The 13,441-nt window shown below is 50.6% G+C and overlaps 1 protein-coding gene across 1 annotated transcript in view; it reads left to right on the top strand.

Annotated features, from left to right (window-relative positions):
* MRC1 (mannose receptor C-type 1) overlaps positions 1-13,441 on the top strand; it is a 90,728-nt gene that overhangs the window by 29,164 nt on the left and 48,123 nt on the right. Inside the window, exons 8-10 of the mRNA XM_058297900.1 lie at positions 2,706-2,863; positions 4,848-4,958; positions 10,011-10,126. Of these exons, the coding sequence (XP_058153883.1) occupies positions 2,706-2,863; positions 4,848-4,958; positions 10,011-10,126 (385 nt within the window). The remainder of the gene's footprint in view (positions 1-2,705; positions 2,864-4,847; positions 4,959-10,010; positions 10,127-13,441) is intronic.

Genomic DNA, 13,441 nt, shown 5'->3' with positions numbered 1-13,441 from the left:
GAGGCCCAGCGTGGAAATCGTAGAGCGATTTAAGGGATTATTAGCACTCAAGGGGATTCGGTCTAGTTTTCTTTTGAAACAGCCTTCGTTTATGGAATCTTTTTAAAGTAGTTCCTCGTTTTCTAGCTATAATCTGGACTCCATTCAGTCTGCCATACACTTGCCAGCCAAGCTTCCCTCTCTGGAGTTTTTTGTGTTTATCCCACAAGGAAGGTCACCCCTTTGGGTTTTATTCTCTTTATTGACCCACTAAGGCTGCCGGTTTGTTGCACAGAGAAGGAAGTGGGAAGTGTTGGCTTAAACTTTTGGAAGAAATTTATGCCTCAAATTCAGGCATACCGTTTAAGCAATACATAAAAATGTACTAACGTTTTCAAAATCCGTAAAGTTTTCAAAAATTGGCCCCATCAGAAAAATATAAAAAGGTGGCCGAGCCCGTGGCTTCTCCAGGTGTCCACTGTGCTGACGAGGCAGTGGCCAGCTGCAGCTGGGCTGCACTGACCAGCGCAGAACAAGGGAAGTGGAGACGCCCGCTTCCTGACGCAGGGCCCGCAACGCGGTCGGGGCGGGAGGACGGAGCAACGAGCTGATAGACGAGAGGCAGGGCCCCAGCAGGAAGCACCCGAAAGGCCCCCACGCGCTGCTGCCCCCGGCCCCTGCGCCCCCCGGTGCCCCTCCTGGAGGGTGGGAGGCCAGCACCTGCCGGCGGTGGCTGGCAAACCCCTTGTGGCATTAGCCTACGCCTGCCACGCTGGACGGCCCGCACTGAACGTAATCCTGTAACGAAAACTGGCGCATCTGGGTGACAGTCACTTAGGTTTTCCCGACTCACAGAGTGCTGATGCAGTCTGCAAACGCATCTGCAGGAAACGGGTTAGAATGCCGGGGCCCAAGGGCAAGTGGTGCTGCAGTTTACATGCCAGGACGCGAGGCTGGGAGGACCCAGATGCGTATTGCTATACTTATTTTGGAGAGTCGGATGACAATGTTGCTTTTAAATTCAGCTTGAGAATGAGTCAAAATTTTGGTGGCACAACGTTTCACTTTTAAAGAATTATTGACAAGGATTTGTTTACTTGAAATAACCAAGTAAAATGGTAAAGGCAAAGAAAAGTTATAACATTAAAAATATTGTTTATAAGTCAAAAGCCTGGAAAACCTTTTTCAGCTAGGTGACATCTCTTACATTCATCACAGAAATAAATTTAAAGGGGACAAATTGGCACCTGCACACGTACGTTTTGACTACAAAAACTGACAACTTTTGTAACCGATTTATAAAATCAGTCTAACCACTTTACACTCACTTGTTCCACATTTGTATAGGATGAAAATTGTGCTCAGGAATTACAGTTTAGTCAGGGGGAAAAAATTATAGGAAACTCTTAATACTTGATCATCCTTGAGGGACCTGGAAGTTCAGTGCTTCATTTGTTGTTGAATTCAATCCTCTAGGGGTAACTGAGGTCATTTTGAAGCTGTGCTGGTTGCTCAGAAGTCTGTGATCTGCCCATCTAAGTGGAAGGAAGCAGGCTGCATTGCCCCTGCTGCTCTCACTTCACAGCTCTGGAAACATCTGCCAGGCTGGCACGACGCCCAGCGGACTTCTCCAAACGCAGTGTTTAGTGGCAACTTTTAGGAAGAACGTGCTAAACCATGTAGGGAAATTCCTGCAGCCTCTGGTATTTTTCCCACTTGCTATTACAACATCAGCTTTACAGTCCTTTGGCAAGTAATTTTATTTTGCCATTTAAAGAACATAGTTCAAGCATTTGTGATGGAATTCCCAGTAGCACAAATTAAACAGCTGTGGAATTGCACATTCCTTAATTTTCTTTCTTAAAGTCTTATAGTTTTATAAAGACTTTTATAGTTTTAGCCATGAAGTCAGGAGCCTTTAATCACTTCACCTGTGTTGCATTTTCATTGTAATGCTTAGAATGTTTAGAATTCTAGCTAAAAGCGGTGATATTCTCTATAGAATTTGGAAACAAAATGATCACTGTGTATATTGGAATCTGGTTGTTTTGTTTTAATCTTTAGTTGTTATTTGGGTTTTGCCGGTTTGTCATGACCTTTCATGGTGAAAACGATGACAGTTCCATGGCTGGCTCATGAAATAGCGGTCAGGTGTCTGCAGAGAGCGCGTCTCCTGGGTTCGTACGTCTTCACGCCCTGTCGTCGGCTTAACACCCAGTGCAGTGACCGAGCTCCCGCAGCAGAGTGTTCTTGATGACAACAGCCATTAAAATGGAAATTGGTTTTAATTTTTGTTATGCTAAAACTTTAATAAGATTTAGAAATAGTCAAGTAGAGTTATGCACACATAGGCTATTATGAATCCAACAAGAGGAATGCAGCTGGCAGGATATTTTTCTAGAGAACCTGGCAAATTATTTCAAACAAAAAAGGAGCTTCACAGATAGTGGGGGCTGGTCGAGGTGCCTCATTTCGTTTTAGCAGCTCCCGGGAGATGCAATTTGCAGCAGCACATCTGAGGAATGCGGTCACGTTTGATATTAAACAAAATCGACAACAGAAACAGAAGCTGCCCCCAAGCCCACAGCAATGGGGGGTCGACCCTCAAGAGATGGGTTTTTCGGGGGCTGCGTGTCGGAGAGGCAGGGCGGATAACACGGGGGACTTCCCTCCCCTGGAGCCCCCCGGCCTCGAGCAAGCGCCCACGCAGCTCTCCTCCCGTCCAGAGCCGGGCGACGAGCTGTGGATCGGCCTGAACGACATCAAGATCCAGATGCTGTTCGAGTGGAGCGACGGGACACCCGTGACCTTCACCAAGTGGCGGCAGGGGGAGCCCAGCCACGAGAACAACAGGCAGGAGGACTGCGTGGTGATGAAGGGCCAGGTAGGAGACCCCAGTCCCACGACGCCGCGCGGGCACCCGCGCTCTGCGCCTGGACAACCCCGGCCGCGCCCCGGGCTCTCGCCTCTCTGTCGCCAGCGCCGCAAAGGCACAGACGGAAACTTCAGGGGAGCGATGCGCCAGCAGCGAGGGCCGCTCAGGCCAGCTGCACCCCGGCACACCCGCCTGGCCCTGCTTGGCCAGCTGCACCCCGGCACACCTGCCTGGCCCCGCTTGGCCAGCTGCACCCCCCGGCACACCCGCCTGGCCCCCACTCGGCCAGCTGCACCCCGGCACACCCGCCTGGCCCTGCTTGGCCAGCTGCACCCTGGCACACCTGCCTGGCCCCGCTTGGCCAGCTGCACCCCCTGGCACACCCGCCTGGCCCCCACTTGGCCAGCTGCACCCCGGCACACCTGCCTGGCCCTGCTTGGCCAGCTGCACCCCGGCACACCTGCCTGGCCCCCGCTTGGCCAGCTGCACCCCCTGGCACACCTGCCTGGCCCTGCTTGGCCAGCTGCACCCCCTGGCACACCTGCCTGGCCCCCACTCGGTCAGCTGCACCCCCCTGGCACACCTGCCTGGCCTCCACTCAGCTACCTGTGTCCCCCAGCACACCTGCCTGGCCCCTATTCGGCCAGCTGCGCCCCAGCACATCCGCCTGGCCTCCACTCAGTCCAGCTGCGCCCCCTGGCACACCCCCTTGGCCACTGCTCGGCCAGCTGTGACCCCCCTGACATGCCTGCCTCGCCCCCACTCAGTCAGCTGCGCCCCCCCCGGCACACTCGCCTGGCCCCCACTCAGTCAGCTGCGCCCCCCCGGCACACTCGCCTGACCCCCACTCAGCCAGCTGCACCCCCACCCCCCGCCGCACACTCGCCTGACCCCCACTCAGCCAGCTGCGTCCCCACCCCCCGCCGCACACTCGCCTGACCCCCACTCAGCCAGCTGCGCCCCCCCTCCGCACACCTGCCTGGCCCGCGCAGCCGGAGTGCTGGGCTGCGTCCACTGGCTGCCCTGGAGGTGCAGACCCGGGGGCCTGCCTGCAGTGGGAGCTCCCAGCGACGCCGGCTTGCTGGGCTCCATGGCGCTGGCGTCTGTGCTCTCAACAGGCCTGTGGCAGCTGACGACGACCGCAAGGTCCCCTTTTGTTAGCGGGTGACGCACGGGGGAGGCTGGGGTTCGCCGTGTGGCTTGGTGCCTCCTTTGCAGAGGGGGAATGTAGCGGCGCGCAGCTCGCGGGGCCGAGGAGTGGGTGGCTCCGTGTGGGTAACGCGTGGTGCCTGGCTACTTTGTTGGGTGGTGGCGTCCGGTGGGATTAATAGGAAGCTACGGGCAGGCAGTGAGGAGGCGTGCACCCGGCTGGCGAGGAAACTGAGGCCTGGGTGGGAGGCCAGCAGTACGCAGGGGGGCAGCCTGGTGGAGGAGGCACGTGCCCGGCTGGTGAGGAAACAAGCCTGGGCGGGAGGTGCGGGGAAGGCGGAGGTGCTGCGGGAGCGTGCCAAGCCCACCGCAGCCCACACGGCAAGGCCGAGGTGGCAATGGCACTCCAGGAGCCTGCGTTGTGCCTTTGGCTGCGGGCCGAGCGCCGCTGGCAGGCCTGCATGGAGAGAGAGGCAACGAGAGGCAAGACGATTTCTCAGCAAGTTTGGCCAGTGGAGAGGAGAGAATGGGTCACGGTGGCCGTGACACCTCTAGGGACGGGGGGTGGGGGGGGCGCCTGGCCTCAGGGGCACAGCAGGTGCGCTGTGCTGGGGGAGGCGCGCAGGCAGGGCCGACCTCAGCTGGACGGTGGGGCCAGCTGCCTGCCTGCGCCCCCAAGGGCTCCAGGCGTTTTAAGTCCTCCGGATGTATCCGGGTAGAGGGGGGAGCGTGCCAGGGCTTCTGGCCTTTGTAAGCAGAGTTGGAGGGGCCCCTCCGGCCTGGCTGCCCCTGCCCGGGCCCAGGCACGCCCCTGCGAGCAGCTGTCCCTTCTCTCGCCCCGCAGGACGGCTACTGGGCCGACCGCACCTGCGAGCAGCCCCTGGACTATGTCTGCAAGACCAGATCCCAGGCCCGGGCTCCGGCTGACGCGCCGGTGGACGCAGGCTGCCGCAAGGTGAGCGCCCGGGGCCCCGCACCGCGTTCACTGGGGCATGTGGCCGCTCTCTTCTTGTGGCTGGGTGGGCCTCTGAGTCATGGTGGCGCCGTGCGACCGCCTCAAGGGTGCAGGCTGTTGGTCTGCGGGCATCGGCGCTGCGCCCGTCTCCTGCCGGCGCCCTCCAGCACGGGCTGCGGTCCTCTCGGCCCGTGTCTCCTCCCAGGACGTGGCGGGCCTGGCCTGGGTAGGGGAGCGCAGAACGGAGAGTGGGAGGGGAATGGCCAGCGCTTGCCCGCCGCCCTGGGAGCCGCCCTGGGGGGCAGCACCCAGCGCCCTGGGGGCAGCGGCCAGCGTCCTGGTCAGTTTCCCTCACATGCAGGGTTGCTGAGGGGACAGCTTTGGTGGGCTCCTCTCAGGAGACCCCCGAGGGGGGAGATTTAGACCCGGGGCCGGCAGGTGCTCGGCCCGATGGACAGATGGCCGGCGTCCGGCTTCTCTGCCCCATCCTGGCCCGAGTGCAGAGCTGGAGCGCCCACCTCTGAGGACACGGGAAAGGATCCTGAACGCACCGCCTTCAAAGCAGTTTTCCTCCACCCAGGCCGGCGACAGCGTTGGCACCGAGCGGTGCCTTCATCACCACAGCCCAGTTAGGGCATTTTCACTGCTGAAAAAGGGAAAAGAGCACCCCACACCCCTCTCCCTCCACGGCTGACCGCCCTGTGTGCGCGTTTGTTACGGCTGATGAAGGGAGGTTAATACTGCCGTCCAGCGCAGTCCAGGCTTCACATCAGGGGCATTTGCCCAGGCAGCACCCACGGTGGGCCCCTCGGACAGGGATGTGCATTTGCCCACGTTACACCCGCCGTGGGTGCCTCAGACAGGGACATGCATTGTTCTAGTTCATGGAAGAACATCTCATTGTACAGTCGCACATTCACCGCCCACCACGGCGCTCGCTGTCGTTCTTAGCGCAAGGAAACTACAAAAGGCCAGGCTTATGGTTATTTTCCTGCTTGACTGCTGAGCTGCTCCTCTTCCTCTTTCTCCCTTTCTCACTTCTCTTAGATAAAAATAAAGTAGAAACTTATTTGCTTTCCAAGAGTGTTATGGTACGATAAAATAATCTTATAACAAATACCAAAAGACTGAGAATTCATAAATATACAAATAAAGAAGAGAGCTGCAGGAAACACGTAGCATGGTAGAGACAAAGTGTCTGCCTGCTGGTTCCTGCACTTGGGAAACTTGACCAGAGGTGCAGCCTGGCTCTCCTGATTATATGGAGGTGAGCTGGGCTGTGGCACCTGCCTGTGGCCTCTGCCCGTGGCCTCTGCCCGTGGCCTCTCCTCAGCACACACACGCCTCACCCCATCCTGCGCCTTTGTGGGCATTACTGTGGTTTTCTATAAATAATGAACATCTCCCAACTTGCTTTGCTTCTGCATCATCTGAGTTGCCATGTAGCTGCAACCCCGGATAATCGATTTGACCCCTCGGGCAGTGTCATCAGAGGCTGAAGGGTGGCACCTGCTCGCCAAGCGCGGCCCTCACGCTCACAGTGAGCGCACAGGTAGAGGTCAGCTTTCTCGTCGGGTGGAAGAGGAGCCTGCGGCTGGACGGTGGGCGCAGCGGGCAGGTGGGGAGCGCCTGCTCTGGCCAGAGCCTCCTCAGAGGGTGGGAGGCCCCGGGGAAGGCGCCCTGCGCGGTGCAGCAGGTGTAGCACGGTGCTTTGAGACCCAGGCGCCCGAGCCACAGGCTTGTTCTCCTGCGGAAACCTGGAAACTCGGAGCTGAGCTGCTCGTGCCCTGCAGGCTGGCGAGGCGAGGCGAGGCCGCTGGTGCAGGCTGCGGGAGGCGGCAGAGGGGATGGAACACGCCAGCAGGGGCTTGGGCTGGTGGCGGCAGTGGCTGTGCCGTTAAAACAAGACAGGGTTCAAAATCCTGAAAGAAACCCAAGGTGGCACTGAAGCCCTGCGCAGGAGTGGCACGGGTCAGCTCCGGGAGTTTCTGATTCCTGTTAAGATCTCGTTGACCCGTGGATTATCCAGAAGTGTGTGTGCTGCTTGTGGCTCTAGTGTTGAAAATGTACGCTTATTTTCTTGGAGTTTCTAAATGTTTGGGGAAACTTTGGTTTCAATTTTACTGCATTGTGAGGAAATAAAGTGCTTTCTGTTTTTGTTATTTGTTGAGATTTTCTTCCTGGCCTAGCTCCTAGTGGTTTCTGTAAATATTCCGCACGTGCTTGGGCAGTGTGTCCTTAGGCCACTTGGTGCAGTAATAGAGAGATAGCTAGACAGTAGCCAGATGAAATTTAGCAGTTGTGTTATCTAAAAAGTCTAGAGTCTATGTTTTGCCTGCTTGAGCTGTCATTTGCTGGGAGATGCGTATTACATTCTACCTCTGTGATTATGGATTTTTCATTTTCTCCTTATAATTTTATCATTTTTATGATATTTATATACTTTGAGGCTTTATATACTTAGCTGATTCTTGATGAATCGTTCCTTTAATTATTATGTAATTGCTTTCTTCATTCCTAATAATGTTTTTTCCCCATAAAGTCTATTTTATAGTATTTCCACAGGAGCTATCTTTTGGTTGCTACTTTCCTGGAATCTCTTTTCCTAACTCATTGTGTTTACTCATTCTATGTTATTATATTTTAGAAAGGTCTATTATAAATATATATCTGAATTTAAACTTTTAGTCTCATTTGTAAAACTATGGTTTTTAACTGGCAAATAAAAAAGTTAGATTTTTTTTTGCTTACTTATATATTTGGATTTATTTCTGACTTTTTGGGGTATGTTTTATTTTATTTACCATTCTTTAATCTTTGCTTGCTTTTCTTCTCCTTTCCTTCCTTCATTTGTTCTATTGAGTATATTTATTCCATTTTTATCCTTCACATTTCGGAATTATATTTCTATATTTTTAAATAGCTAACCTTATATTTTTAACATGTACTCTTGACTAGATGAACTTAAAGTTAATAAATATCTCTAGCTGCCTCCTGAATGAAATAAGGATCATTATTCCACTATAAAATTTTTAAACTTTTTAATTTTGAAATGATTTTAGACTCATAAAGAGTTGCAGAAATAGTGTGGAGGGCTCCCAGATACCTCAAATGATAACATCTTACAAAATTATAGCCCGTTATTACTACTGAAATTGGCACTGATACAGTATTATTAACTAGACTACAGGCCTTTTACATCTCCCAGTTTTAACCCTCTCATAGTAGATATCATTGCTATCTGTACCAGTAATTAGACCTGGATTTTTCTTCTCTCAGCATGGATTTTTCATTCCACTCGCTCCTCCTCACTTAAAATTCCTCCTTACAAGTGGTTCTTTCTCCGGGGATCTGAGAGGGGAAACTGCCTTTGTTTGAAAATGGCTTTAATTCATCCTCAATCCTGAACAATAATTTAGCTACGGTGGTATAGAATTCTAGACTGACAGCTATTTATGTATTTTTCCATTTTCTCCCAGCCTTTATATTTACGTAACATTCCTATTATCACCTAATTCTTCTTTTAAAAACTAAGTACGCTATATTTTCTCTCTGGTTGATTTTAAGATCTTCTCATTGTCTTTGGCATTCTGCAGGATCACTACAAGGTATCCAGAGAGATTTATTTTATTCATTCCACTTGATAGTATGATTCTTCATGTTAAATGTGCATATGTTTCTTCCAGTTCTTGAAAATTTGTCATTACTTTTATTCTCTCTTCTCAAACCTCTCTTAAATCAATATGTAAACTTTTCATTCTATTATCCATGTTTCTATCAATATGTTTTTAATCTCCTTTCATGTTTTTGTCTCTGTTTCTGTTCATTTCATCTAATATATTAATTTTTAACACATTATTTTTCTTTTCTAGAAATTCTCTTCTTTTGTTAAAATCTTCCTGTTTTTTGCTCATACCCTTTTGTTCTTTCATTATCGGTTCAATTTCTTCTTCTGTCATCGAGTCATCTCAAACATGCTTGTTTTAGTAATATTTTTCAGATTGTTTCATTGTGTGGTCGACTTTCTTTTACAGTGGGGCATTTTCTGGCCCGGTTTGTAATTCTTTATTGTGAGTTACACTTCTTGGGGCCCTATTGCCACCCCTGCTCCCAGGTGTTGTCATCTTATATGACCTGGTGGGTGGAAATATTTCTGTTGAGTGGTTTGTGTTTTGCTGCTGCAGATTCTTCCACAGCATGGACCATGTAAAGATACTTGGCACACTGCTGTGGCACAGGGCTGGCTTTTATTTTCAGCAGAAGACTTTCCCCCTGTGCCCAGAACCCCAGGCAGATAACAAGAATCTCTGTCATTTCCTGGCTCTTTGGTCAGTTTTCTATCTTGCAGGGCTCCCCTCGGCGGGCATCACGCCTCCCTGCCTCACGTGGACTCAGGCCACGTGTCCTGATCTGCGGTGCGTCTTGGTCCAGGTCACATGCACCCCAAGCAGCCACAACCCTGGCGTTTTCCACTCCAACCTTTATAATAGTTTTCTATTTTTTTTTTTTTTTGTTATTTCAAACTCTAGTGTAGATATTTTGTTGACTGCTAAATTTTTATCCTGCATTTCTCTATGTTTGAAGTGTGGGAGAGGAGCCATGCCCAGTTGTGTTGCCAGAAGTTTGATAACTTCTCTCGTATGACCAGATGAGATGGCTTTAGAGTACCCACATGTCCTGCCGGGCCCAAGGAGCAATTATCTCCCAAATAAAGCCTGTGGTTACCTCTCCTAAGCTGAAACCTTCGTCATTCTGTTCTGTTTCCTCAGTGAACGTTTCAAGAGTAGCTCTTGTTGGAGGATGCGTCAGTAAGTGGCGAGAGCGCCTCCTCCACCCCTCTTCTGAATCATCCGTTGTCACGTGAGGAGCTGTGCACTGGGGTTTTCGGTATTCACGTGAATGATCTCTCTTGTGTTCTTGAGATATATCTATTGTTTATCAATTTATGTTTCATGATAATTTTGGAGAAATTATTAAAATATGACGTAGTAAATAAGCACTCTAATATGCTCTGGTTTTTTTTTTTCTTTCATTGCTTTATGTCATTAATAGAACTGGAAAAGACATGGCTTTTACTGCTACTCTATTGGACACACACTGTCAACATTCACAGAAGCAAACCAAACCTGCAGAAATGAGAAGGCTTATCTAACAACAGTTGAAGACAGGTATGTAACTGTTTTCATTTTATGCTAAAATATGTCAACTAACGAAAAGTTTGGAGAAAAGCCTTCCTCCCAATGTGCTCTAAGTTTCTGAGTAAATTGCATGAGCTCTGTAGGTCTGGTTCGTAAGGGTGGAGGCATGAAAAATCCTATCCTTCTTTGGATTCTTCATTGTGAAACATTACACAACTTTAGTGGTATACTGCAATATTCAGAATACTCTACTAATAATCTAGTAAATGTGGCTTTTAGATCTAACTTTTTCCTGATCTAATATATGCCAAAATTTTCAAGGCAGGAAAAATCGGTAAAAATTTGTTAGCTCAGAGTCCTACATCCTATCTCTAGTGCTCCCTGTACCAAAAAGGGCAGAGGCATTTGATGAGTGATTCACTTGTTCATTCCATTCCATTCTTCTTCTCTTTCCTTTGCTAGGTTTACTAGATAGGCCACACAGTCATAGAGTATTTTATAAAGCCGAATGGTTTTGGAAAACTCCCATAATATCCTTTTGAGCACAAAAGAAATGTGAACCAAATTAGGCTGAAGTTGTGAACTGTCGAACAAGTACTCAACATGCCGAGGTGCAGTGTCCCCCGTAGAGCTTCAAGCATTTCAGATCCCAGGGAGCAAACTCCAAGGATTCTGGGTTGATGTTCTGAGAAGCCGAGGCGGCTCTAACTATGCCTCTGGGTGGGAATGCTGGACTTGAGAGCTGGAGAGAGCCTCGACGAGGGCCGGGACATCACCCTCTCCTCGCTTATTCTGGCACGTCCCTGGCTCACTCCCAGGGGGCACTGACCAGCAGGGAGGGGCTGTGCCCTCAGGACGAGCTCGTCACAGTTGAGGAGCAACTCAATGGGCCTCTGCGGTCCAGCCCAGGAGGACACTGGTGTGGGTGGGAAGTTTCCACTATTTTTTTTTAAACATTTCCAAAGTCACAGCAAGTTCTCTTGGATAGTGCAGAGGGAACCGCTCTCAAATGTCCATAATGAGAAATAAGCACAGTCGTGGGGGGGACAAAGAGGGAGACATTATTCTATGTTATGGCCACGTGAGTGTGTAGGGCAGTGGGACACAGCCCAGCCCCTGCTAGGGCACGTACGGGCTAAAAGGAGCCCCTGGGCCGCCCCCACCTGAGCTCCCAGGGAAGGCGCAGGCTGTGCTGCCTCCCGAGCAGTCCTGGGGTGAGTCTCCAGGCTGAGAACCACCACCAGAAGGGCTAGCTCCCTGGTTCCCGATCTCAGCCACACGCTTGGAATTACGGGAGGAATTGAAAAATACCTGGGCCCACCTCAGAGGCTCAGAAGTAATTGGTGTGGGTGTAGCCAGAGCATGGCCTGCAGGTGTGTGTGTGTGCGCGCGCGCGCGCGCGCGCACGCGCGTGCACCCAGGTGACTCCAATGGCTCTAGAAGCTTCTCATCCTGGCTGCCCTTGGAAGCACTGGTGAACCCACCATGCCTGGCCCTCAGATCCCTTTTTATTTTTAGTTTATTTTTCCATTTGTAAGTGTGAATTCATTATCTATTTTTATTTATTTACTCATACCCCCCTTCTCCCCACCCCCATAACTGCTCATCTGTTGTCTGTCTCTACAGATTTGCTGTTTCTAGACATCTCTTATATATGATTTCTGTCTTAGTATGCCAAGTACCAATGCAAAGTCCCAGAAATCTGTTGGCTTTTATAAAGGGTATTTATTTGGGGTAAAAGCTTACAGTTCCAAGGCTGTGGAAAGTCCAGCTCAAGGTACTATGAGAGGTACTTTCTCACCAAAGTGAGCTGCCATTTGCTGAAGCAAGATGGCCACCGATCCCCGCCTGGTCTGTCCTTCCCCTCCGGGCTTCCTCTCTCAGGCTCAGCTGCTCTGCCTCTTCCTGATTTCAGCTATAAGCTGGCACAGGGCTTGTTTCTTAGGGTCTCCTATATCAGTCTCAGCTGTTCTGCTCTCCTCCCCAACCTCAGCTGTGAGCTCTCAGGTAAAATGGCTCCTCTCTCCCCAGAGCCTCAACTGTTTGTGCCTTCTCCTTTCTGTCACATGGGAGGATAAAAACGACAGTGCCCTCTCTTTTTGTGTCTGTCTCTCTGTTTATCAGACCCAGCAAGGGTGCGGGAACTCAACCGGAGTCATGCCCACTGACATAGGCCAATCAAAAGCCCTGAAGCAATCTTATCAAGTGATCTAATCAAAGCCCCCCACCCCCCAGCTGAATTTAATGCAACCAAAGGGGATCACACCCAGAGGAATAGATTAGTTTACACACACAATCTTTTTGTGGGTTCATAAAATAATCGCAAAGTGCTACAATATCACACAATATTTGGCCTTACGTGTCTTGCTCACTTCACAGAGCACAGCATTTTCGAGGTCCTTCCGTGTTGTAGTGTGTCTTACAACCTCATCCTCTCTTTTGGCTGAATAATATCCCACTGTGTGTGTGGACCATGGTTTGTTTATTGATTCATCCACTGATGGACACTCGAGTTGTCTCCACCTTCTGTGAACATCGCTGTGCAAATACCTGTTGGAGGGCTTCCAGTGTTTGCCCTCTAGAGTTCCATCTGTCTTTAAAATGTTAGCACTTATTTATTCTTCACCTACTCTGCAAAGCACTGGATTAGGCACAGAAGAAACATAAACATGTCCCTTTTCATTTGCAATAAATAAGTAACAAATTATTGAGTTTTAATATTATACAATAAATCATTGCTGCGGTTTGCCCTGCCCGGCCTGCGGGCAGGGGGGTGTTGCTGTCAGCTTCTCCCCGTCCCCGGCTCTGCTCCTTTCCCTGCCCTCTCCGGCTGCCTATGTTCCCGAAATCTTTGGGGGCCGGTTTCCTTTTGCGATGAAGACAGTTTGCCTCGGTTGCTGACTCTGTTGTTTTATGTTTGTTAATCAAGACAAACTTTGGTTACCTTGCCAACCAAATCGTGTTGTTTCCAGATCAGGCCCGGCAGGCAGAGGGGACTCCCAAGGCACAGAGGTGTTGTGCTCATGAGTCAGCTCCCTGCTTCTTTCTGGAGTTGGGATCTCTGTTTCCCTCTCTCTCTCTCTCTCTCTCTCTCTCTCGATACTTTCCTCTTCTTTTCCAAAGTTGAGATGTAAGATGGAATCGAGGGGGAAGTCCATGTGGAATTTTCCATTATGATACCACCATCCCTCGGCGTGGCTGAGCAAGAAGGGAGCAGAGCATTCGGCCTCTGCTTTCAAAAACCAATTTAAGACACTACAGTTGGCTCCTCTGAGCTTTCAAAACTCTCTGAAGATGAAAACGTAACGTGTTAGGGGATGGACAGAAGGGCTGGTAAGGGACAGA

Source organism: Dasypus novemcinctus, chromosome 5, assembly GCF_030445035.2.
Source record: "Dasypus novemcinctus isolate mDasNov1 chromosome 5, mDasNov1.1.hap2, whole genome shotgun sequence".
NCBI classification, from domain to species: domain Eukaryota; kingdom Metazoa; phylum Chordata; class Mammalia; order Cingulata; family Dasypodidae; genus Dasypus; species Dasypus novemcinctus.
Note: the sequence above shows the minus strand (reverse complement) of the source record. Positions and strands in the feature narration are given on the sequence as shown.